The following is a 25,879-nucleotide window of genomic DNA, read 5'->3' as shown; positions in this document are numbered from 1 at the left end:
AGCCTGTCATCCTTCTGAGGACGGCAAAATTGAGTACCAGTTCACTGGTAATTCCCTGTGTGTCGCAAGAGGCGACTAACAGGGTTGGTGGCAGGAAGGGCATCCTGCCATAAAATATTGTTTCAAAAAAAGGGGACCACAGTGCCTGAAAAAGGCCAACCCCTGCTCGGCAGGAAAAAAATGGCCTCTAAAGGTGGTTCTTTATTTCATTGGAGGGGTGCTACTTACCTCTGCTTGAATAAGTTTCAGAAATGTATTTTCTTGTCGATATAAAAAGTTTGCATCATGAATTGTGTCCAACATCATGTAATCGCCGTTAATGTTCAGAACTATTTCCTTATAGCGTAGCAGCTCGCGGTTGCAGTGAGTTGGTCGCACAGCGTAGTGGTATTGATACGCATCCAATCATCAACCAGAATTGTGACAAGCGCTATATTTATTCAGCAATGGATACCTCATTGAAGAGCATATGTATCGCAACAATACCTACAGAAAAAAATGCCAAAAAAAACCGCCCCAACTGTGTGCCACGCACATATAATCTGTTAAGACACACCATATTCCTACCTTCATACTGATTCGGTGGGACATGTACCGTGACTATTTGTCTAAATTAATGGAGTTGGACGATGAATGTGGTGAGATAGGCAAGTCTCATTACGGGAATCATGCCGGAGTTGACTTTTTAAATACACCCAGTGGTACCGGCTATCACCATACCTGTTATCAGTGTTCGACTGATATATAAAAAAAATGCTCGAGGGTATCTGGAAACGTTGCAATCGAGCAAAGGAAGGCGCTTCAGAACTGTCAGCTGTGTCAGCCACCCTCAAGCATCAATCGTCTCACGAGAAGAAACTTCAAGTTTTTTGCTGTCAGTAAAGTAGTACATTCTTCCAAGAACATGAATAATTTGTGAGAAGAAAGAACGCATTTAAAGAAAAGTCGACGATATGGGCCGACGAGATATGCTAACTCAAGCAGAAACAATCATCGCAGGTATGTAGATCTGATGCTTCATCCCACCATGCTCTTCATCACAAAGCCCTTTACCCCTCACCTACTATCTGTTCTCTCACCAAGTAAATATATATTATGATTATTCATTATCCTGCTATGATTCTTCAGGTCAATTATTAAAAGCTGTCACAGACAAAAAGGATGACAGCATCTTAACACAATATACCTATTGATGAGTGACTGACTGTGTTGCATCCGAAGTCCAATACCACAAGATGTTTTTCCTGGGGTACAGATGTCTCACAAAGTGACCAAAGAGTGATTGTTTGCCAAAGAATCATCCTGGAATGCCTACATTTAGCAGATCTCAACACATCCGTGTGCATCAATCACCTTTAATTTGGAAATTTTAACAGTTTCAACTTGGCCTTTATTCTTACCAGTGCCACCTCTTAAAAAGAATACCAGCACATTACCCATAGGGTGCTTGCGTCGCCCTCGATGGTGATGCATGCGCACGTGCAAATGGCACGTGCACACGCACACCTCTCCAGATTTAAAGTGCAGTCCATTTGTCATGACATCATTCAACTCGCTTCAAAGGGTCAAAAACAGATGCCAAAAGTCTCTGAGTTTAGGGAGGACAATCAGGCATGTCTAGTTCATCACAGCTGTTGAATTTGATGAACAGAAATGGTCACTGTGCGTAATGAGACTCTGCTGTCCATCTTAAAACTAGTTTAGCTGAACTAAGAATTCACAAGCCCACTATTAATCTCTCCAGCTGGATTTTCAAAGAAGACCCGACTATTATTGTTTGGGCTAATATTGATTTTGTGCAGGAAACCCAAACTGGACATGGCACAACCCAACACACAAATGGTCTGATGGTTCAGTGGATGGTGAATGCTCTCGCAGATGGCTCTGAAAGAGTATCTTTCAAGAAGGGAAACGCGTCATTGAAGATTCCACCGGTGAGTTCCATCAAGTATTACACTCAAAAGAAAAGGCACGGCCCCTTGGATATAGGCATTGTACCGGAAGGTTCATTGAAAAAACAAAAGTATGACATGGTTGTGAAGGGTGCCATTCCCATTGAAATAGCATTCATCTGTTGCAAATATATAGATACCAGGCCCCACTTGATCCCGGTATGGACTGCATTACATACAATCCTTCAGGCAGACAAAGTTCGAGATAGGTCTGCCCTATATTATATACCTGTGGTGGAATCTTCACCTACTGATTTGTCAACAATCAAGACAATTCTGATGAAAAGTGTGGAGATGGCTCACTCGCTCGAATTTAATCAAATTGTCATTGTCTGTGATCAGGAGAAAGTCCAGGAGTCGAGGCGCGAAAGTCCAGGAGATTTGTTGTAGCGATGACCAGTTATTTCACATTGTAGTGGTTATAATGGGTGAATTCCACACCTGCATGGCATTTCTAGCAGTGATTGGAAAGTGTTTTGCTGACTGGGCTGTGGAATATGATTATTGAAGCCCAGACAATCGCAGAAGTATCCATGAATGGTGTCATCTCTGGCCACCACGAGTCAGCCAATCTTTTGGTGTCAGAAGCATCTGTATGAAAGTATTCACCTCTTGAAGTAGTGGAAATTCCTTGACTCTATCGGATGATGAAGAGAGCTGCCTTGTTGTAGCAGTGATGCAGGAAATGCACACGTTGTTTAGAAATGCTGGATTCGACGATGAGGGGGCCGATCTAATAAATTAATAGTGTCCTCCGATTTGATGGTCCTGAAAAACGTCCTGGCGGCGGAGTTGCACTTCACATCAAAAACTCAATTTTTCACTGCCATTGTATTTATTAATCTTACACCTCCAAACCACAGAAGTACCTCTGTTTTTTTGTTTTTTGTTTTTTTTTGTATGCAGAATCGAGTCTCGTGTAAGAGCTAACACATTGAACATGAAAACATGCAGACACATAAAACATAAAATTAAGGGAGCGGGAGACAAGAGGGGGAGAGATAGGGAAGCACACAAGCAGAACACCAGTAGAGAACAGGGACGTCAGTAGTAGATCTGTGGAAGGGGGTGGGCTGGGGGAGGAGGGGTACATGGTATAAAGCAAATGCACACCACCAGGAATTTCAGGAAATAAGTTGGGGATTGAAAGAGGCGGATTTGGGGTGTTTTAACGGGGGTAGAAAAGATCAAGGTTTTGGATGGGGGAAGATAGAAAATGGTGGTGAACAGATGTTTTAAAGACCTGGAGGGAGGAGAGGGATTGAAGAGAGTGTGGGAGATTGTTCCAGAGGCAGCAGAAAAGAGGAATGAAAGAGTGAAGGTGAACAGAGAGTCTTGATTTTGGCAGTTTCACCAGAAGAGGGTTGCTGGTAGATCTTGTGCATCCTGCAGGAATATTTGGGGGGCAGAGCACAGACAGAGCAGGGAGAGCAAGGCCAGAGAGGAGTCGGTAGAAGACCACCAACCTGCCTGCGGTGAGTGAGTGAATGGTCCTCACAATCAGTTTAATCGCTGGAGATTCCAATGATTCTGAAAGCTTTGGTTTCAACAGCGTGAAGCCGAGCTAGGTGAGAGGCAGGAGCACCGGCCCAGAGGGGAGAACAGTATTCCATTGAGCTGCAGATGAAAGCCTTGTATGTAGTGAGGAGCTCAGGTGTGCCAAGGAAGGACTTCGCACGACGGAGGATGGCCCAGTCGGTGACTGGCTTTGGAGGCCAGCTTGGAAATTTGGTTTTCCCAAAAAAGATCATGGCAAATAGTGAGACCAAAAAGCTTGAGTGACAGAACTTCTACAAGAGGATTGTTCAGAAAGTGGATGGGAGGGTTGCCCAGATGGTCTTTTCGGAGAGACAAAGTGAGAGTGTGAGATTTGTCAGAATTGAAAGACATGTTCCACTTGTTTGACCAGTTTGAGATATTGTCCAGGTCTGCAGAGAGTGAATTCTGGCTGTGAATTCCCTTCCATTACCTCTGCTCACAATATGTTGTACCGATCTCCAAACAGTGACGACTCCATCCACATCTCTCTCAGACAACAGCGACAAATTTTTAACCACTCATTCCATATTCCTCTTCCTCATATGTGGCAATTTTGATCGTCAACATGCAACTTGGCTGGGTGTTGGTGCCTCTCTCACCAGCAATAGCACTTCAGCAAAGGACTTGTGTGACTCCATGGGACCGAGTCAATCGGTGAACTTTTCAACCTGGATTTCTCCCAATGGCAAATCCTCCCTTCTGGACTTGGTGATAACTAACTTTCTCACAAATATCTAATGCTCTTCAGCTGCTCCAAATGGTTCTTCTGATAATATGCTTGTGAAAGTCAATATCTCTCTCGCTATCCTCAGAGAACTCCCTCAAATTCGGCGAGTCTGGTATTTTACTTGAGCAGATCGGTAGGGACAGCAAGCAGCCATCAATATTCAGGACTGGTCTCACATATCGACTGCCCGATATCATTTCAGCCTGGGTCCTGCTCTATCTCATGCACAGATTCATCCCATCTTGTCTTCAATTATCGTACCCTTCTTCCTGCCCATGGTTCACTGAATCCTGTGGTGAGGCAGTTCCTCTGAAACAATTTGCCTTCTCTTCCTGGAAGGCAAATCCGACCGAAGGCAATGTCAGTGCATTCGAAAATGTCCATAACAAGTGTGTCCTCTCACTCAGGAGAGCCAGAAAACAACATCTGTCCAACCTCAAGAATGAACTTTCAAACTTGTCTCCCTCCTCTAAAACCTGTTGATGCCTTGTCAAGTCTGTATCTAGCATATGCTCCTCTTGCATCCCTTCCCTCTATTCAAATGGCACCAAAGCTGACTCCGCTCATGAGAAGGCTTAATGCCCTGACTCTGTGTTTGCTTCCAAATATTGTGTGCCCAATCCCTCAGACTCGGTACCCATCCTTCCCTGTTGTACCCAACTGCTCCTGGACTCTTGTCTTTTGCACCTGGGAAGGTGGAGAATGTTCTTTCAACTCTAAACTCTGATTCTGCTACTGGACCGGACTGCATCAGCTTACGTGTCCTCAAAGCCTGCTTTTTGCTCTTCGACATCTTCTATATACCCTTTTCACCCTATCATTTGTGCTAAGTCATCTTCGATCTGCTTGGAAATCTGCCAACATCACTGTATTACATAAAACAGGTGCAACAGTGCATTACATAACAACCTCTACTCTGGAAGCCAATGTGTGGCACTCGATGGAATCCTTTGAACACCTCGCCCTGTAAAGGCTGGAGTGCCCCAAGGCAGTATTCTGAGTCCAGTCCTATTCCTGATCTTCATAAATGATCTCCGAATGTCGGGAAAATCCTCTTCATCCATTTGCTGACGATGCCATCACGGCACCCTCTGCTGTGACATCCCTCCTCCTTCAGACAGGTGGGCTGCAGCTTCGAGCCTCTCTTCAGACCTTGGAATATAGCTTGACAAAAGCTGGTCAAACACTTGGAATATGTCGTTCAATCCGAAGAAATCTCACTCTCACTGTCTCTCTCTCTCTTCGAAAGAACTGTCTGGCAATCCCTTTTATCTACCATAACAATCCTCTTGAGGAAGTTCAGTCATTCAAACTCCTGAGTATCACTATCAGTCATGATATTCTTGGGCAAACCACATTTCAAAGTTGGCCTCCAAAGTCAGCAGCTGACTCGGCATTCTCCGTCATACAAAGTCCTTCCTTGGCACACCTGAGGTCCTATCCACCTACAAGGCCTTCATCAGTAGCTTGATGAAGTACTGGCTCCCCTGCCTCACATCGTGTAACATAATGCCTTTAAGATTATTACAATCTCCCACAATGAAGCTGAGTCTATGGGCCTATCACTTCGCCATCGCAGACAGGTCGTTGGCCGCTCCGACTTCTACAGTCTTCTTTCTGATCTTGCACCCACTGCTCTCTGCATGGTTTCTCCCCTCCCTACCCACAAACTCCGCAAGGTTTCTGCAGGGCACACACGGTCCACCATCAACCCCCTTCTGGTAAACTGACCTAAATGCAGAATCACTGCTCACCTCCACTCATCTGTTCCCCTTTTTCCCCACATGTGGAACCAACTTCCACATCCTCTTCCATCTCATTCTTTACTCCACATCTTCAAGACAGCCGTTCATCTCAGATCGTCCCCAATCCAAAATGCTCGTTAACCCCAACCCAATCCTTCCTTCTGTATCCACCATTTTTTAAAACATCTGTTCACCACCATTTTTTATCTTCCCCCATCCAAAACCTTGATCTTTTCTACCCCCGTTAAAACACCCTTGGAGTTTCCTTCTGTATCCATCTTACCCACCCAATGCATTTGCTCCTGCCCCCATTCCTCCCAACACCCATTGTTTGGCCAAATCACCCTCTATCTTGGTCTTCAACTCTGTTGTTGGTGTTTCCCCCATCTCTCTACAGCTCCTTTTGCATCCTGTTTTTGGCTGTTATGTCCTGATTTGATCAGTGTACTATCACTGCTCACCACCACCAATTTATTCCTATTTCCCCCCACATATGGAACCAACTTCCACTCTCTTCAATCTCATCCTTCCCTCCAAGTCTTCATTACAGCGGTTCACCACAATCTCAGATCATCCCAGATCCAAAACGGTGATCTTTTCTACCCTCATTAACTCCTCCTCACCGCCCCCACCAACCCCCAATTCCCCCACCTAATTCCCTTCCCAAAGGAGTGTTTACCATTTAAAAATTGGCAAACTCTCCATGCTTGACAAGTGCATGTTGGCGAGAGCGAGCTGGGATTTGTTTAAAGCTGCCACAAAGGTGGGATGGTCTCAACAGTCTACTTAGTCTAGTAGGAAGACTAGGTCCCCCTGCACCCCCCGGAGATATACTTCTAATCAGTGTTTCTAGATTGGAAAAAATGTGTAGAAAATGACTAGCTATGGCCCCAAGCTGACAAAATGTCCCACATACCATTTTTATGCAAATTACTGCTGCCATTATCAAAAAAAGACTAGGTCCCCCTGCACCCCCCGGAGATATACTTCTAATCAGTGTTTCTAGATTGGAAAAAATGTGTAGAAAATGACTAGCTATGGCCCCAAGCTGAAAAAATGTCCCACATACCATTTTTATGCAAATTACTGCTGCCATTATCAAAAAAAGACTAGGTCCCCCTGCACCCCCCGGAGATATACTTCTAATCAGTGTTTCTAGATTGGAAAAAATGTGTAGAAAATGACTAGCTATGGCCCCAAGCTGAAAAAATGTCCCACATACCATTTTTATGCAAATTACTGCTGCCATTATCAAAAAAAGACTAGGTCCCCCTGCACCCCCCGGAGATATACTGAAACTGGCAGTGACTGGTGATTGAAATGCGGTGCCTTTTTGTGTTTCAGGTCGAGGTACGCGAACTCCCCACGATCTACAGCAACCAGGAAGAGACTGATACCAGGGTGGTTCTGTACCTCCATCATGCTGCTACCATCGGATACAAGAACGCTGTAGTCAGAACACCGGACACAGACATCCTCCTGATCCTGCTCCACCATGCCCACAACATCAAGCTGACGGTGTACCTGGATACAGGGTCAGGGAAGCATCGCCAACTTGTCAACGTCTCTGAGCTGGCAGAATCCCTGGGAGAGGACTACTGTGCCACTCTCCTGGGGTACTATGTGTTCAGCGGAGAAGACTGCACCAGTGCCTTCAAAGGGAAGGGAAAAGTCGGGCCCTTGAAAAAGCTGGAGAAGAATCCCAGGTTTCACAGGGCATTCGGTGAATTTCACAGGGTATTTAGAAAAATAAAACTTTGTGTTAACGTCTGTGTAGACGGACCTTAATATGAGTCTATTATTTCGTAAAACTGTGATTATTTTGTAAATAAAGCACTAATTAGCATACTAGTATACCATAGACACATGTAATCATGTTATGAATAGTTCTATCATGATCTATGCCCTTCAAAACATGGGTCTAGACACCTTCATTTTTCAATTATCTGCAATATTGGCTGAGATATGTCAAAAATCGTTTTTTTGATAATGGCAGCAGTAATTTGCATAAAAATGGAATGTGGGACATTTTTTCAGCTTGGGGCCATAGCTAGTCATTTTCTACACATTTTTTCCAATCTAGAAACACTGATTAGAAGTATATCTCCGGGGGGTGCAGGGGGACCTAGTCTTTTTTTGATAATGGCAGCAGTAATTTGCATAAAAATGGTATGTGGGACATTTTTTCAGCTTGGGGCCATAGCTAGTCATTTTCTACACATTTTTTCCAATCTAGAAACACTGATTAGAAGTATATCTCCGGGGGGTGCAGGGGGACCTAGTCTTCCTACTAGACTAACTGAAGTCCCTTCGCATACTTTGCTGGCCAGACCCAGAACTCAATTTCCCAAAGACATTATTAGTCAAGCATTTATAATCAAGACCACCAAAACTTCAAATGTGTTCGCTTATGTCAGCCTGCTTTGGCGGACAAATCAAATGCTGAATTTGATGAACCAAACGCTTTTCCTCGTATGCCCATCACTGTGAGAAATGAAGTAGGTGACGTTTCGAGCGTTAGCTCTTCATCAGTGCAACAAAAAGCCGGGAGAAGGTTTATTTTCTCTCGCAGAAGATCAGACACACCTCATTTTCCACAGCGATAACCATGCTCTTCTCAACTTTTACTTGATAAAATCCATTAAATGTAATGGCATCCAAACCATCAGCCGGTATCTCGTTGAATCGTTATCATATTCGAATGGCGGATGAGCACAAGGCTTCCGAATCCCAGACTGTGGTCCTGTTTGGCCCATTTAATCTCCACATTGTCCTTCCCCTGGATCTGCTTTCCCTTTATCCAGCACTTTGGGGCAGCAAAGGCACTTTTGAAAGATAAATTCAGCAAAGGCCCCACAACGAGACATTTTCATGGGGCATTTAGCCTTGGTCACATGAGATCCTTGATGTCAGTCACATGAACACGTGATGTTCACCAGCAACGTAGGCCTCCATAGCCCCCTGTGCTCAACGCAGCCTGCAGGTTCGAGACTTGCCATGATGAATACAATGATCTTTACTCGACATGCGATTATCAGCTTGACATGCTTTACGAAGACCAGTTAATGTTCATTTCAAGCATCCATTATGGAAATGTTGTCATATAACAAATATGAAACTGAAGGCAGCAATATTATTCCAAATGCTTAGGGCAGGATAAGATGGAAGGAGTGAATAAACATACCCCATAGGGTGGTCGAGGTGTTGGGGAAGATGCTGGCGATGCCTTTGTATGGAGGCTGGGTTGTTGCAATGCATGGCGGACCCTGGGGTGCGGACACACTCGAGAAGGCGTGCACGATAAAGTACGTATGCAAATGCATGGAGATTTGCCAGACAAATGACTGCACGCTCCAGCACGGCCGTGCCTCCTGTCTGCACCCGGGCAGCGTCCATGGGCGGCCGTTTAAATCAGCCAAACTTGTACGGCAGCTACTCCATCAAGCCGGGGGAGTCGCCTCTCGCGGGAAAGCGATTACGGTTCTTTACCGTCTTTTTTCTTTTTTTCCCCATAATCTCAAACAACTTTTTACAGCCGAGCAGCACATTCCACGGTTCATACGATTTCTGGTCTTTCTTTGGAACAGAATTATTCTGTCACTCCTACACGGTTTATGTTGCACAACCAGACAACACAAGTTTACCGTTTTTTGTGAATTTAGGGGGGAAACGTTGGAAACGCGTGGCGTTCCCATCGAGCCAATCAAGCATTAACTTGGTCCAAAATATTGCTCCGAGGAAACACATCCAGACAGTGGATCGCATGACATTCATATACAAATCCTTATGTGAAAAGGACTTCGATCCTGGTAATGTAATGCATTTAGATTCGTTGGCAAATACAAATTGGTACAGGTCATACAAGGTACAGGACCAATGTGCAGGTCATACAAGATTCACAAAAATGGATGAATGTATGTTTGTCGATTTAGGCTATACGTATGTGCCATATGAAATACATGCAAATTACAACAGCACAGTGACACAACCCCACTACATTCTGAGGAAGAGCATCAATTAGCAAGAAATGACCTCAGATAGAGATCATGTTAAAGTCAAAGTAAATAAATAAATAAATAAATAGGAAGCATGTTGTTCTCACGTCCGGCATTCTTGAAGAAGAGTGTGGTAAATGGCGGTAACGAGAGAGCAAATGATCTCCAAAGGCCTATTTGTCTGCCCCGGGGTAGCTCTGGGTAAATGGTGTTTTAATGGCACCAAATGGGGGAGCACAGAGAGATTTATGTGCGTCTTAGCCGCAGGCTCTCTATGCGGGAGGGGCTCTCGAGAAAAATTAACGTTGAGTAAAACTTAGCCAAGATCGATTGGGTTAGGGAGCACAGATGGTCAAATGGAGCTCCACACCCCCCAACCCCCCCCCCCCCCACCCCCACACCCATTCCAGTTCTATCTCTCCCTCCATAAGCATATAAAAGCAACACTCCCGCTCTGCAGGTAACACGCTTCATGCCGAACTTCCCTGCTGGGACTTTTCTGATTTGTCAAAACTCCATAGAAATACAAATATGGGACTATGGCAAGGTATGCCTCAAAGCAAACATCAAGAGAGGAAGGTAGCAGGTGGGGAGGGAAGGAAGGAGACACAAGACAATTAGAAACGAATTACTCTGGGTAAAAAGCACATTTTAGTGTTGATATCAGCCGAATATAGGATTGGAAAAATAATTCAATTAATTTTTACAGCAAAAATGTTATTTTTTAAAATAAAGCAGCAATTGAAAAAAATTCAGTCAAATTAAAGTAACACCTGAAAGTTTTCACTCACCCCTTCCCCCACCTGCAGCATCTTACTATAATTCACCAAATGTCTGTCTGTCTGTTCCCATGTACCGCAAAAACCGCTGAACCGATCACAACGAAATTTTGGGTGGGTAATCTTGGGACCCCCTGGAGTAAAATAGGCTATATTGTTTTTCCAATTTTTCCAATTTTCCAGTTTTTCCAAACACGATGGAATAATATTTACCGACATGAACAGTGATGTGGCTTTTATTGAAATTCAACAAATACTGTTTAGATTTTGATGATTTGCATGTGATATGACAACGGATGTTTATATGAATCATTTAAAATAAAAAAGCCTTCAATTTCTGATATTTTGCCTTTTCATTTGGGCCTCCCAATTGAAGCCCCACCCGTAGGGCGGGTACCGTTGCTAGTATACTCAATTGGCTTCACAAAATAATATACTTTTTCAAAGTTCATTTCATGAAATGCATTCAGCTTATCAGTAAATGTTGATTCACTGATAACAGAGTAGCATCACCCTGACTTACAAGATGTTGGTTTGTTTTATGGGTGTTGCTCAATGTACTAGATTACTGTTACATCATATGCACCTGCTGATAACCTGCAATGAATACCTCACCGTCATATTAACCTGAGATCTTTAATGCCGAAAAAGGGTATTATTATTTACACGATTTACGTTTTCTCCTGGAGGAAAAGAAAGAGTATCGGTTTCCACACATCTACAAAGTTTATAGTCCGATCTGATTATCAGGATCACCAAGCAAAAAAGATTCGATAAACTCATCGATTGCACCACAAGTGCCACCATGAGGCATAAACGTACAAAGCAAGAGTTATGCCTCCGTGTATCCTTGCTCCGCCCCCTTTAGACGCCATTATTTTGCTCAATGAAGAATATGTTCCACAGCAAGTAGCAAAACAAACACAATGCGATGACAATTCCGCAACAAGGCCCCCGGGCCTCGAGGCTGGGATTTTGCCATTTAAACATGCCTCGGAATTGCTAACTGCAATAAGCAGTGGGACATTTTACCTGCCCTACTCATACATCAAAGTAGAGAGTGTGTGTACAACTATTGTAATGAAAGCAAATAATATTTTCCAAAGGTGTGAACAACCATTACAAAAAAATAATAATAATAAAAAAAGAAGAGGAAGAGGTCCTCAGAAGACCACAAACCAGGCAGGAGGCACAAAAAAGCACCAAACATATTTTGATGTACATAGTGTGCCACCAGCCAAAGGGGACGACATGGGCAGCTTGGTTGTGCTGCGGATCTGGAGTACGCAGGTGCAAATACGATTGCTCCATCGCAGGCCTCCGCAATAAATATAAATAAAAAAAATCGATACGGGCTGTAATAACATTGGCCAGCGTCCAGCATGGACGTATGTGCGGGCGTTTATGACAAGCGGCAACCATACATCATCCCAGGGAGCAAAAGGGATGGAGGAGAACCTTTATTTAGGATTCTATGAATATATAATCGGCACAGTCGGCCTGTATTTCAAGAGTGCCAGGGCGCTTCCAGCCTTTTGGACAAAGACTTCCATTCGTGCTGCCCTGGAGCGCGTCTGTGGACAGATTCCATATGAGGACAGCTGTACAGATCGTTTATGATTGAGTCTTCGCCTGACACATGAGCCCAAAGCACGGTATAAATAGAAATAAACAAATACAACACAAGACACATTAGACAAAAGGGGAAACTTTGCATCGAGACAAGCCACGCATTTCAATCAACTTCAATTTGGGGCTTACTCTCGGTGGCAAGAGGTGAAATTTGGGGGGGGAGAGTGAGAAGGGAAATGTGTGGAGACAAAAAAGCACTCGATTTGTGGAATATGTCAATGCTGTATTATTTCCCATGGATGTGGCGTTTTGAGATGTTTCTCCTGTAGATCAGACATGTCATCCTGACCAGTATGTATAGTCTTGCTTGAACATTTCCTTCACCTTATAGCTCATCACATTAAGCGATATCGGCACTGTTTGACACAATATCACACAGTCTCTTTGAGCAGGTACTGGATTTCACAATAGTACAGATTATAGATGGAACGTCATGATGTTTTTACGCAAATGTTATGAAATTAGAGATGAGCATCAGAATCTTGAGCCCTCCCCCAACCCTTCGACGCTGCGGTTTTGCCATTTGGGCACAGCATGTCTTGAGCAAAAAGGACATGAAGGATTGAACTGCAAGTTGTTGGCCTGGCTTACATAGTCACAAAAGGAAAGCATTTACTGTAAATAATAATAATAATAAAAAAGGTTATCACTGCAATTATAATCCACCAAGGACCACCAGGCGGCAATCAGCAAACGTGATCAAATGTGGAAACAAAAATGGTCCCCATTAAACATCGGCATTTCGGGAGTAACATTTTCATACTGTTTGCAATCAGCGATTCGAGTGACTCAATTGCATGATTCCATCTATGACTGCGACTGTGTGTGGGAAGCCATAAATTCCTCCTTCCTTGGTACAAGAGCATGCTCTCCCATTACTCCCCTCCCGCCCCTTCGGTGATTGGACATTTGAGCCAGACATGCAGTTTCCTTAAATATATACATTTTACAAATGAACTCATGGCACCGCAGCGATGCTTTCACCTGCCTGCTGACAAAGGGCACATCTGAGCGAACATTCTGAGATTCTAGGCACGCATGCAAAATTCTCCAATGGTTTGCAAAAGTAGCCATAGTGCAGGAATACAGAAGGGTGGATGAACCCGGCATTAAACATCCAGAACAAAATGTATCATTGGATAAAAAATAAAAATAAATTCTCGAGGTGGTAAAGAAAGTATCAAGAAAGCAAAGGAATACATCGATGAAATCAAAACGATACTACTTCAAAAATGCATTTTCAACAATCGTTATGCTGTTCATTTACCACGACCTTTACACCTTCAACGAATATTTTGCATAACGTGAGAGTCAAAGTACAAATAGTATTCAATGTGAAACAAATTGCATTGATATAAAGCAGATATTTTCACACAAACGTAACAAATGTGGAATTATCAGTTCCAAAATTGTACTGCGTTGCCAAAGTCCTCTAGAAAGCTAAAAACAATACCGTCTTCACAAGTTTTTCCACAAGTCAGTTTCTTCTGCATCAACCGTTTTCACGATGTCCTCGAGGATGGCCGAGCGCCGTTTCTTCGGAAGCATATCTGGAGCATGGAAAATCAGGAAGGTTTTCAGACAGTGGTCGTGCTCTCAAGTACCATCATGCACAATGGCTTTGGAGAGATTTAGAACATGCAATCAGTTGAGACTGCATTGTTTCTTGGTCAGCAACATATCTGCTTATCACATTTGGGTCATGTCATTATTCAATGCCCCAAGCTTATAAGGCAACAGATAGCTTTCAGCCACACAGGGAATAAACAAAAGTTAGATTTTTCTCTATTCCAATTGACATGTGAGCACCTTCTATGAACCATACAACTCAAGTAAAATGCCTAACTAATAAGCAGATATTAAATGCGCAGATATACTTTTATGTCTTCAACCGACTCCTCTCCGGCCGAGCTCCCCCAGCTCTGTCTGTGCTCTGTCCCCCACATTTTCATGCAGGACGCACAAGGTCTGCCAGCAACCCTCTTCTGATGAAACTGCCAAAATCAAGACTCTCTGCTCACCTTCACTCTTTCATTCCTCTTTTTCCCACCTCTGGAACAAACTCCCACACTCCTTTCAATCCCACCCCTCCTTCCAGGTCTTTAAAACAGCTGTTCATCACCATCTCTTATCTTCCCCCATCCAAAACCTTGATCTGTTCTACCCCCGTTAATACACCCCAAATCCACCTCTTTCAATCTCCAACTTCATTCCTGAAATTCCTAGTAGTGTCAATTTGTGCAACACTCCCTCCCCTCACTCCGCCCCTCCTCCCCCCCCCAGCCCCTCCTCCCCCCCCAGCTCCTCCTCCCCCCCCCCCAGCCCTCTCCGTTCCACAGATCTCCCGATGTCCATGTTCTTTACTGTTGTGCTTGTGTGCTTCCCTCTCTCTCCCCATCTTGTCTCCCGCTCCCTTTATTATTTATTTTGTTTTTTGTGTTTATGTTTATGTTTTTTGTGTTTAATGTTAGCTCTTACACGAGCCTTGATCTTGTATACAAAAAAAAAACAAAAAAAAAAAAACAGACCATTTGACACCAAATTAAAAATAATCTTGCTATATGTCTAGCCCACAATCACCAGAGACCACACACTATCCTCACCAATCAGCAAAAGCTGTAATAGATTGGAAATTAACAAATGAAATTCACTCTACAGAAATTTGCCCAACTAAAGCAAATCAAACACACTCAGCAATATTGTGGTGAGAGCATCTCACTCTGAGACACGGACATCAGCAGTTACATTTTTGATTGTGGAAATCATATCAAACTTGAAAAATGATGCGTGCTGATTCTTTGCTTGGCACTCAGCATTTAGAGGACAGAGCATGCATAAACCCCATTAGTTGGCATCCCATGGGGAAAGAGGTAGATAGTGGGGCAAGAGGTTCTCTTTTAAATGCCCCACTGATTGCCAGAAAAAAAGGCTGCCAATGGATGGCATCACCAGTAGCCAGAGTACTCCCTGAAGTTACTTTTACGAAGAAATCCCCCCTCCCCCAACCTCTCTCCCCTCCAACTCTCAGAGGATGCCGCCTAATGGGGTTTATGTGTGTTTTGTTCTCTAGATGTATTTGTCTTATGTCATATTCTGTGTTGTCTGGAATCTGCATGGGGTGCTTCATAATGCATGTGACAGCTTTCCATGCGCCTTAGGCCCTGTATAAAATAATTTTACAAAAACGCTTTCGAAACAGGCAATATAGGTACCAGAATAGCAAATCACCAAGTTTATTTAATGAAAAATAAGTAAAAAAAATAAATAAAAATAAAATTAGTTTCTACCATGGAGGATGTTGAATGTAAAAAGGAGAAATTAATTATACATAATCCAGAACCTATTAGCTGGAGTATTCTTACCAAAGGAAAATACTTTCATGAGAAGATAATGCGATTACTCATGTACCGTGATAGTTTTCGGCAGTTTTTCGTCGCAAGGCTTCAAGTCCGTCCTCATCTTTTGCCCATTCCAGCACCAGTCGGCGACCGTACAAATGCGTACTATGGCACAGGGCCTCCATAGCTTTCTGTGGGCACAAGTGCACGCCACCAAATATAAATTGAAGAATAACATGTCGCACACACTCCATCCTCCCCCCTCATCCCACCTCAAGCCTCCACAAAGCCTCCCCCACATCCTGCACCATCCCTACACCTCCTCCCCCCATCTATAACTGTGTGGACCTCAAACATCCGAGTTCTCCGCTCGAACCTGACCTGACAGATCTCCAAATCCAGGCCACTGCTGATAAACCAGATATCATCTGTTTAAAGGAATCCTTCCTCCCAGACTCCTTAGTGTCTCTCACCGGTTACTGTCTCATCTGATGATAGGCATGAACCACGCCCCGGCGGTGTAGTTGCACTTTACATCTGTAACTCAATTTCTCACTGCCCTTGTACTAAACGTACACCTCCCAACCCCAATGAGTACCTCTGGCTGCGACTTCACCTCCACTCACACTTCTTGTTCATCTTTGTGTTGTACTGTCCTCCCAACATTGACGACTCCATCTACATCTCTCTCTGTCTCTGAGACAACATCGACAAACTTTTAATATCTCATCCTGACTCACTATCCCACATATGTGGTAATTTCAATTGTTACCCTGCAAACTGGCTGGGTGTTGGTACCTCTCTCAGTATAGTAGCCATGGCATGATGATATCTGGTTCATAGGACTGACCATTCATCGGTACCCATCCTTCCCTGCCATACCCAACTGATCCTGAACTCTGTTTTTTGCACCTAGGATGGTGGAGAAGGTTTCTTCCATCCTTGACTCCGACTCTGGAACTGGACTGGATGGCATCAGCTCAACTATCCTAAAACTTGTTCTGACGCTCTTGCACATCCTCTCTCTGCCCTTTTTACCCTGCCACTTGCGCTCGGTCATCTTCCATCTGCTTGGAAGTCTGACATCACTGCCCCACATGAAAAGGTGCAAAAACTGTTCTCCTCAACTACAGACTTATCAGCTTACTTCCAATCATCAGCAAGGTCAGGGAATCCATCATCACAGTCACCATGAAATCATTCCTTTTCTCCAACAACCTCCTCTCAGATAACCAATTTGGATTTAGACAAAATCACTCCACCATGGACATTCTGCTTCTACTCGCCCAACAATGGTCAAACACTTGGAATATGTATTTTCATCCTGACAAATCTCACACTCCCACACCGGGCAAACCCTCCTATCTACACCTATGTACAAACCCTCCCATCGAAAGGACCATCTGGCAAACCCTCCTATCTATTTTCTTCACAAACCTCTTGAGGAAGTTCAGTCATTCAAACTCCTGGGTCTCACTACCAACCATGATCTTTCTTGGGCAAACCACATTTCAAAGTTGGCCACCAAAGCCAGCCTCGACTGGGCATCTTCCGTCATATAAAGTCCTTCTTTGGCATTCCTGAACTCCGATACATCAGCAAGGCCTTCATCCGCAGCTGGATAGGCTCCCCTGCCTCGCATCTTGCTCAGCTTGATGCTGTGAAAACCAAGGCCTTCAAGATCATTGGTATCTCCAGCGCTGAAGCCGAGTCTATGGGCCTATCACTTCACCATCACAGACAAGTTGGTGGTATCTGTCTTCTACCTCCTCCTTTCTGGTTTTGCACAATCTACTCTTTACGTGCTTTGTCCCTACCCCCAGGTTTCTACAGGGCTCACATGGTCCACCCTCAACCCTGTTGTTGTGAAACTACCTAAATCCAAGATCACTGCTCACCTCCACTCATTCGTTCCTCTTTCACCACCTGTGGATTCAACTTCCACATCCTCTTCAATCTCATTCTTCTCTCTCGGTCTTCAAGACAGCTGTTCACCACCATCTCAGATCATACGCAATCAAAAACCATGATCTTTCATACCCCCGTTAACTCCACTGAAATCCCCCTCCTCACAATTTTCCAGTTCTCCCTCCTTGGAGTTTCCTTCTGTGTCAATCTGGGCCACCCAATGCATGCATGTTTTGTGTCCTATTTTTGTCTGTTACTTCCTGATCCATTCAGTGTATTCGCTCTTTCACTAGCCTCGACGATGTATATTTGATGACGTCGAGTCTCCTCGAGCAAAGATGGCATTGCCTTTATATGGCTGGCACACATGGGTAAGTGTGTGGTATAGACGGGGGGTCGCCACTCCTCTCCGTCTCTCTGCTGACCGTTGGGGAATTCACCATCTTCCGCCCATGCTGTTGGAGTCAACTGGACTCTCATCCACCAGATGTGCAGAGCCATCTGCCATTTAAACTGCATGGCTGTGGACCGTTACCCTGGTAAGGGGGGCTGACAGGTACTACACCTTGCCCACAGGTGACCTGGGGTTATGCATCCATATTTAAAAGACACCCTCAGTGGAGAACGACATCACCGGCCGATATGTGGGAGTGAAGGGAAGAGGAGGAGGAGGGGTGCGAGTTGGTGATGTACCCATCAAACCAATTTCTGACCTTGGCATCACGACGGGTGAGAAAATCAACAAAGGCAAAGCCTCTATGCGTTCCAGATCCGCTCATCTTCTTTGGGAGTCGGACCATTTTTATTTCCCCAAATGCACTACGAGAGGGAAAAATGAGAGAATCAGTAGAGAGCATACCTCCGCCTGGTTGGCCATATCACTCAATGGTGAAGAATCACTTTTAAAATTATACTAGCTGGATCCGGATCCGGATCCGGATATTCACCAAAATTGAATAGAGTCTTCCTTGTCACACACACAACCTGTCCAACAAGTTTCGTCCTATTCCATCCATAACTTTTTGAGATATCCTGCTATGTATCACTTTTGGCTCTATCTCCCAATGGTGAAGAATCACTTTTAAAAATTCTAGTACCCAGATCTGAATCCAGATCTTCACCAAAATCTAATCATTTCGTCCTTGTCACATATGCTACATCTCGGCCAAATTCCGTCCGAAGCCGTCACCAACTTTGAGATATTTTGTTCACAAAGGAACAGACAAACAAACAAGAAGATGTCATGCGTAGCACGATACTTGCAAAATCCCCCCCCCCCCCCCCAAAGTTTTCCATTGATACAGCAAATTGTCCATTTGATGAAGATTAAAATTTACAATCTTGATCAAAGCTCGGGTCAACAGGATGAAAATTGATGATTTTTCAGATGAAAAATGATTTTGGAAGGTTGACCTTGAGTTGACCTTTGGCCTCAAAACTAGGTAGTTTCCCTATTTAGTGACTCGATGTGCAAATGCTGTTCAATTTTCAAGTCAATCGGATGAAAATTGAGGATATTAGAAATTTGGCCTATGTTGACCTTTTGGCCTATGTTGACCTCAAAAATAGATGGTGGTTGAATTCAGTGACCATATATATAAATCCTCTAAGAAGTTCAAGTCAATCAAATGAAAATTGGTGATTTTAGAAATTTGGCCGATGTTGACCTTTTGGCCTGTTTACCTAAAATATAATACGTGGTTGAATTCAGTGAAAAGATATGCAAGTCCTCTTCAAATTTCAAGTCAATTGGATGAAAATTGAGGATTTTAGAAATTTGGCCTATGTTGACCTCAAGTATACTTGGTGGTTGAAATCAGTGACCAGATATGCAAGTGCTCTTCAAATTTCAAGTCAATCAGATGAAAATTGAGGATTTTAGAAATGTGGCCCATGTTGACCTTTTGGCCGATGTGGACCTCAAATATACTTGGTGGTTGAATTCAGTGACCAGATATGCAAGTCATCTTCAAATTTCAAGTCAATTGGATGAAAAATGAGGATTTTAGAAATTTGGCCTATGTTGACCTTTTGGCCTATGTTCACCTAAAATATAATTTGTGGTTGAATTCAGTGACGAGATATGCAAGTTCTCTTCAAATTTCAAGTCAATTGGATGAAAATTGAGGATTTTAGAAATTTGGCCTATGCTGACATTTTGGCCTATGTTGACCTCAAAAATACATGGTGGGTGTATTCAGTGAGCAGATTTTTTTTTTTTTTTTTTTTTTTTGTATACTGAATCGAGGCTCGTGAAAGAGCTAACATTAACTTCACAAACAAATCGACCAGACAAACAAAATACACAAAAAGAGGGAGCGGAAGACAAGATGGGGAGCAAAAGGGGAAGCACACACACACACACACACACAACATCCGAGAGCAGGGAGATGTGTGGAAGGGAGAGGGCCCGGGGGGAGGAGGCGTGGGAAGGGGGAGGGAGAAGTATAAAGCACAAGGACACCAAGGACTTCCAGGACAAAAGTTGGTATTTCAAACTGTCACTGTCACTGTCCTCATTATCATCTAAAATATGCAAATGCAAATGCTGTTCAATTTTCAAGTCAATTGGATGAAAATTAAGGATTTTAGAAATTTGGCCTATGTTGACCTTTTGGCCTATTTTGACCTAAAAAATACTTGGTGGTTGAATTCAGTGACCAGATATGCAAGTCCTCTTTAAATTTCAAGTCAATCGGATGAAAATTGAGGATTTTAGAAATCTGCCTATGTTGACCTTTTGGCCTTTGTTAATAATAATAATAATAATCCATTTATTTTATATAGCGCTTTTCAAGAAGCCCAAAGGCACTTTCACAGAGTACAAAAAAGCAAGTGCAAAAAGACAAAAATCAAAAGGTAAATAAAATCAAAGCAAAAGGAAAGAGAAGGAGAAGAGATAGTCAGGGGTTAAATGCTGTGGGTTAAATGTTGAATGCAGTGTTGAACAGGTAGGTCTTGAGTGCTGTTTTGAATGTGGTGAGTGAGGAGGAGTCTCTGATGGTGTGAGGTAGTGAGTTCCAGAGGGTGGGAGCAGCGATGGAGAAGGCCCTGTCCCCCCAGGATCTGAATTTGGTCTGGATGGGGGGGGGGGGGGGGGGGGGTCAGGAGGTTGGTACCAGCAGAGTGCGGGTGGGAGTGTGCCTGGAGAGGAGGTCAGTCAGGTAGGATGGGGCCAGGTTATGGAGGGCTTTGTAGGTCAAGAGGAGGATTTTGTACTGGATTATCTGGGGGATGGGGAGCCAGTGAAGCTTATAAAGGACGGGGGTGATGTGGTCACGGGTCCGGGAATGGGTGAGTAGACGGGCAGCGGAGTTCTGAATGTATTGGAGTTTATTGGTGATTATTGAGGGTGAACCATAGAGGAGGCTGATGCAGTAGTCCAGACGGGAGGTGATGAAGGCGTGGATGAGGGTTTCTGCAGCCGTGGAGGAGAGGGATGGACGGAGACGGGCGATGTTTTTCAGGTGAAAGAAGGCTGTCTTTGTGATCTGTTTCGTGTATTTGTCGAAGGAGAGGGTTTGGTCAAAGATGATGCCAAGATTCCGGATGTGAGGGGAGGTGGATACTGGGAAACCGTCGATGTTGAGGGCAAAGTTATGGGTGGACTTGGTGAGCGTTTTTGGGCCAATGATGATTATTTCAGATTTATCATAGTTAAGTTTGAGGAAGTTGATTTGAAGCCAGGATTTTATTTCAGTGATGCAGTTTGTCAGAATAGAGTGGGTGGCGGTGGAGATGGACTTGGTGGAGATGAAAAGCTGGATGTCATCGGCGAAGCAGTGGAATTGGAGACCATAACGGCGGATTAAATGACCAAGGGGGGACAGGTACAGGATGAAGAGGAGGGGGCCAAGAACTGAACCTTGGGGGACACCTTGGGGGAGGGGAGCAGTGGGGGATTTGCAGTTATTGATGGAGATGAACTGGCATCTGTCAGAGAGGTATGATTTGATCCAAGAGAGGGCAGTGCCGGTAATGTTAAAGGTGGTTTCAATTCGGGTGAGGAGGATGGTGTGATTGATGGTGTCAAAGGCGGCGCTGAGGTCGAGGAGGATGAGAATGTTGAGGTTGCCGGCGTCAGAGGAGAGGAGAAGGTCGTTGGTGATTTTGAGGAGAGCAGTTTCAGTACTGTGGTTGGAGCGGAATCCGGATTGGAATGTTTCATACAGGTTATTGGCAGAGAGGTGATGTTTGAGTTGAGTGGCAACAGCGTGTTCCCAAACTTTTGACAAAGGGTAGGTTGGAGATGGGTCTGAAGTTGTTTAGGGTGTCAGGGTTTAGTCCAGGTTTTTTCAGAATGGGGGTAACAGCAGCAATTTTGAGGGATGGTGGGACGATGCCTGTAGACAGGGAGGAGTTTATTGTTGCAGTGATAAGTGGAGAGAGAGCAGGAAGGGAGGCCTTGACAAAGCTGGAGGGGATGGGGTCAAGAGTGCAGGTGGCAGTTTTCATTCCTATGAGGAGTTCAGAGAGGTCAGTAGGGGAGACTGGGGAGAACTGAGACAGGGGTTGGCAGGATAAGGGGGGGCAGGTGGTTTGAGGGGGAGCGGGTGCGGTGGTGGTTAAGCTGTTGTAGATGTTGTCAATTTTTCTTTGGAAGAATGAAAGGAAGGAGATGCAGTTTTCTACTGTGAATGACTGGGTGGTGGTGTTCAGGGGGCTGAGGAGTTTGTTTATTGTAGAGAAGAGTGCTTTTGGGTTTCCAGAGCCAGAGTAGATAATTTGAGAGTAGTAGGCGGAGCGGGCGCGGGAGCGGGCATCTTTGTAGTGCTGTAGGTGGTCCTTGTAGGCTTGGGAGTGAATTGTGAGACCTGTTTTATTGCGGAGTCTTTCAAGTTGGCGAGCACGAGTTTTCATCAGGCGGAGTTCAGGGGTAAACCAGGGAGCAGAATGGGTGAAAGAAACTGTTTTGGTTTTTATAGGCGCAAGCTGGTCAAGGCAGGAGGAGAGAGTGTGGTTGTAGTAGCCAGTGAGGTCAGAAGGGGTGTGGAGGTCAACGAAGGGAGAAGTGGACATTTTTTCAGAGAGGGTGGATGAGAATGAGGTAGGTGAAAGAGCGTTTAGCTTACGGAAGTTGATAGTGCGATAATGCCTTGGTGCTGGGGTGGGGATGTTGATGGTCATAGTGATGGCTAAGTGGTCAGAGAGGGTGAGGTCGGAGCCAGAGAGATGGTGCAAAATTAATCCAGTAGAGCAGACAAGGTCCAGAATGTGCCCACGGTTATGGGTAGGAAAGTTGACATGTTGAGTGAGGTTAAAGCAGGTGAGTAAATCAATGAAGTCAGTGGTTATTGTGGAGTCATTGGAGTCCATGTGGATATTGAAATCAACGAGGAGGAGGATTGAGGGGGAGAAGGAACAGAGCTGGGTCAGAAAGTAGGAGAAGTCAGACAGGAATGACAGGTGTGGTTTGGGAGGGCGGTAGACGACTGCCATGACTGACTGTGTGTGACCAGAGAGATTAAAAGCCAGGTGTTCAAAAGATGGAGCAGATGAGATGGAGATGAGGCTGGTCTTGATGTCCTGTCGGTGTATTACGGCAATTCCACCACCTCGGCCCTCCGAGCGTGGTTTATTGATGTATGAATATCCATTGGGTGTAGTGAGGTTGAGTGAGAAGTAGTCTAGAGGTTGTTGCCAGGTTTCAGTGAGACAGAGAAAGTCCAGTTTATTATCCAGAATGTAGTCGTTCAGGATGAGGCTTTTGTTGTTGAGGGACCGGGTATTGAACAGAGTGAGCTTCATGTTTGTTTGTACGGTGGGGATGAACTCAGGTGATTTAGCCAGGGTTTGCAGACATGAGGTGCAATCGTGTGCGTTGCTGTGACCAGGTGCGCTGGGACGATGAGTGGGAGTGCACTGAGCTGACCAGAGTACGGGAATGAAGTGACCTGTTTGTAAGTAAACAAACTTATGACCAGAGCCTCTATGAATATATCTGGGTCGTCGCAGGAGTCCGTGGTATTTGATTGCAGAGATGCATGATGGGGTGGAGTAAGTGTTGAGCAGAAGTAGCCTTGCAGCGGAGTACCTTAGAGCCATGTCAGGCAGGAGCGAAGGGGACGAGGACAAGGCCAAGGTCGAAGCGGCTTGCCAGAAGCGGCGAGCAAGACAGTAAAGGCCGAAGCGGCAGATGAGGCGCAGGACAGTTCGGGAGCGGGCCTGAGGCAACAGTGGAGGAGCCGGGCAGGCGAAGCCAGGAGCAGAGCCGGGACCGAGCAGAGAGCAGACCAACGGCCAAAAAGCCACCACGACCACCAGAAAAGCAGACTATGTACAATGACCCATTCGGAGAAGCGGCGAGCAAGACAGTAAAGGCCGGAGCGGCAGACAAGGCGCAGGACAGTCCGGGAGCGGGCCTGAGGCAACAGTGGAAGAGCCGGGCAGGCGAAGCCAGGAGCAGAGCCGGGACCGAGCAGGGAGCAGAACCAATGGCCAAAAAGCCGCCACGACCACCAGAAAAGCAGACTATGTACAATGACCCAGTCGGAGAAGCGGCGAACAAGTAACGCCAGCGTCCTCTCCAGAATTTAATATCGATTAAAAAAAAAAAAAGAAAAAAAAAGATAGACACAATTGTTGACCTCAAAAATACTTGGTGGTTGAATTCGGTGACCAGATATGCAAGTCCTCTTCAAATTTCAAGTCAATTGGATGAAAATTGAGGATTTTAGAAATTTGGCCTATGTTGACCTCAAGAATACTTGGTGGTTGAATTCAGTGACCAGATATGCAAGTCCTCTTCAAATTTCAAATCAATTGGATGAAAATTGAGGATTTTAGAAATTTGGCCTATGTTGACCTTTTGGGCGATGTTGACCTCAAAAATACTTGGTGGTTGAATTTAGTGACCAGATATGCAAGTCCTCTTCAAATTTCAAGTCAATCGGATGAAAATTGAGGATTTTAGAAATTTAGCAAAGTTGGTGACCTTTGGCCTATGTTGACCTTTTGACCTATTGACCCCCAAAAAATAGGCTTCTTGCTTTTGACCAACTCTACCATTTGGTGAAGTTTCGTGAAGATCGGTTGAAAATTGTGACCTGTAGGCCGGTGACAAACAAACAGACAAACAGACAGACAGACAGACAACCACAAACACAACCGACCAATATATTTGAAAAATCTTCGATTTTGCAAGTAACAAACGGACACACAGACAGACAGGTGAAAACATAACCTCCATCCACCTTTGGTGGCGGAAGTAATGATAATAAAAATGGTATGATAGCAGGTTAATCATGATAGCCAAAAATGTAAATATTGTCAAGTGTATGGTCACCTCATCAACCGCTCCACCACAACCACAACAACAGCTGTTGTAGAGACTGAACAGCGGAGATACATCCAGTGAATGAATGAATCAAATGGAGATCATGTCCGAGGGGTATTTAGCGTGTCCCCCAATTTCAAAATGGTCTCAACCACATCAGTTAACAACAATAGAAGTAAATCTATTTTTATCCTCTGTGGCTTTCCAATGAAACAAATTATCGGAGCAAGAAAGATGGCGGAAACCAGACATGCACATGTGACATAGTATATGCACACAGTTCAATTAGCACAAGACAGAACTAACACGGCACAGAATCCCAGACAAAGACAGACAATTAATGAGCACAATACAAGTAGAAAGCATCTCAAATGCAAAGCCCATCTGTGTCCGCTTTGTGCTTGAACTAAACTTGACAAAAAACAACAGCTAAAAAAATTTATATTAATTTATTAATCGACCTTCTCCATATTTTCATACTAAGGGTTTGTTGAAAATTTGATGAGAAACACTGATATGGTAAAAACGTTATGGCGAGGGAACCGGACCCCTAAAGCACCAAACGAATGCGCACGCACGCACGCACGCACACACACCAACAAACACAGTTAGCTGTTCATCCCAGAATGACACAAGCGGTGCTCTTGCATGCTGAAGGTGGTGGGATTCACAAATGTGACTTGAGTACTAATCTTCCTCCTGTCTTATGGTGTGCGAGAGTGGACATGCCGCTATGTACGTCAGCAGCTGCAGGTTGGTGGTGTAAAAGTAGGGGTTTAAATGATTGCCCCCCCCCCCCCCCCCATCTGACTCTCGTCCCTGCTCAACATGAGAGACACTTCTCAACTCTAAAATGGACAAGGCCAGTCTCTCGCACATGCCAAATCATACAATTATCCCTTGCACGTGTCCTTAATACATATTCAAAGTCCTATAATCTTAGGTCATAGGCCCAGTTGCAAAAAGCATCCTCAAAGGAAAAGTTAAA

At 44.5% G+C, this 25,879-nt stretch overlaps 1 protein-coding gene across 4 annotated transcripts in view; it reads right to left on the bottom strand.

Annotated features, from left to right (window-relative positions):
• Positions 1-12,571: 12,571 nt before the first annotated feature.
• Positions 12,572-25,879, bottom strand: part of RBM19 (RNA binding motif protein 19) — a 233,193-nt gene continuing 219,885 nt past the window's right edge. For 3 of the 4 annotated variants that reach the window (XR_013623829.1, XM_078780149.1, XM_078780150.1), the window contains 3 exons: positions 18,329-18,434; positions 15,778-15,898; positions 12,572-13,919 (listed from right to left, as the gene is read on the bottom strand). Coding sequence is in view for 3 of the 4 variants with exons in the window: in XM_078780149.1 (XP_078636275.1) it covers positions 13,828-13,919; positions 15,778-15,898; positions 18,329-18,434 (319 nt within the window). In the remaining variant the exon portion in view is untranslated. The remainder of the gene's footprint in view (positions 13,920-15,777; positions 15,899-18,328; positions 18,435-25,879) is intronic. The other variant, XM_078780152.1, reaches the window with a different exon arrangement.

This window comes from Myxine glutinosa, chromosome 6 (assembly GCF_964187855.1).
Source record: "Myxine glutinosa chromosome 6, kmMyxGlut1.1, whole genome shotgun sequence".
In the NCBI taxonomy this organism is placed as follows: domain Eukaryota; kingdom Metazoa; phylum Chordata; class Myxini; order Myxiniformes; family Myxinidae; genus Myxine; species Myxine glutinosa.
This window is presented reverse-complemented; position numbering and strand designations above follow the sequence as displayed.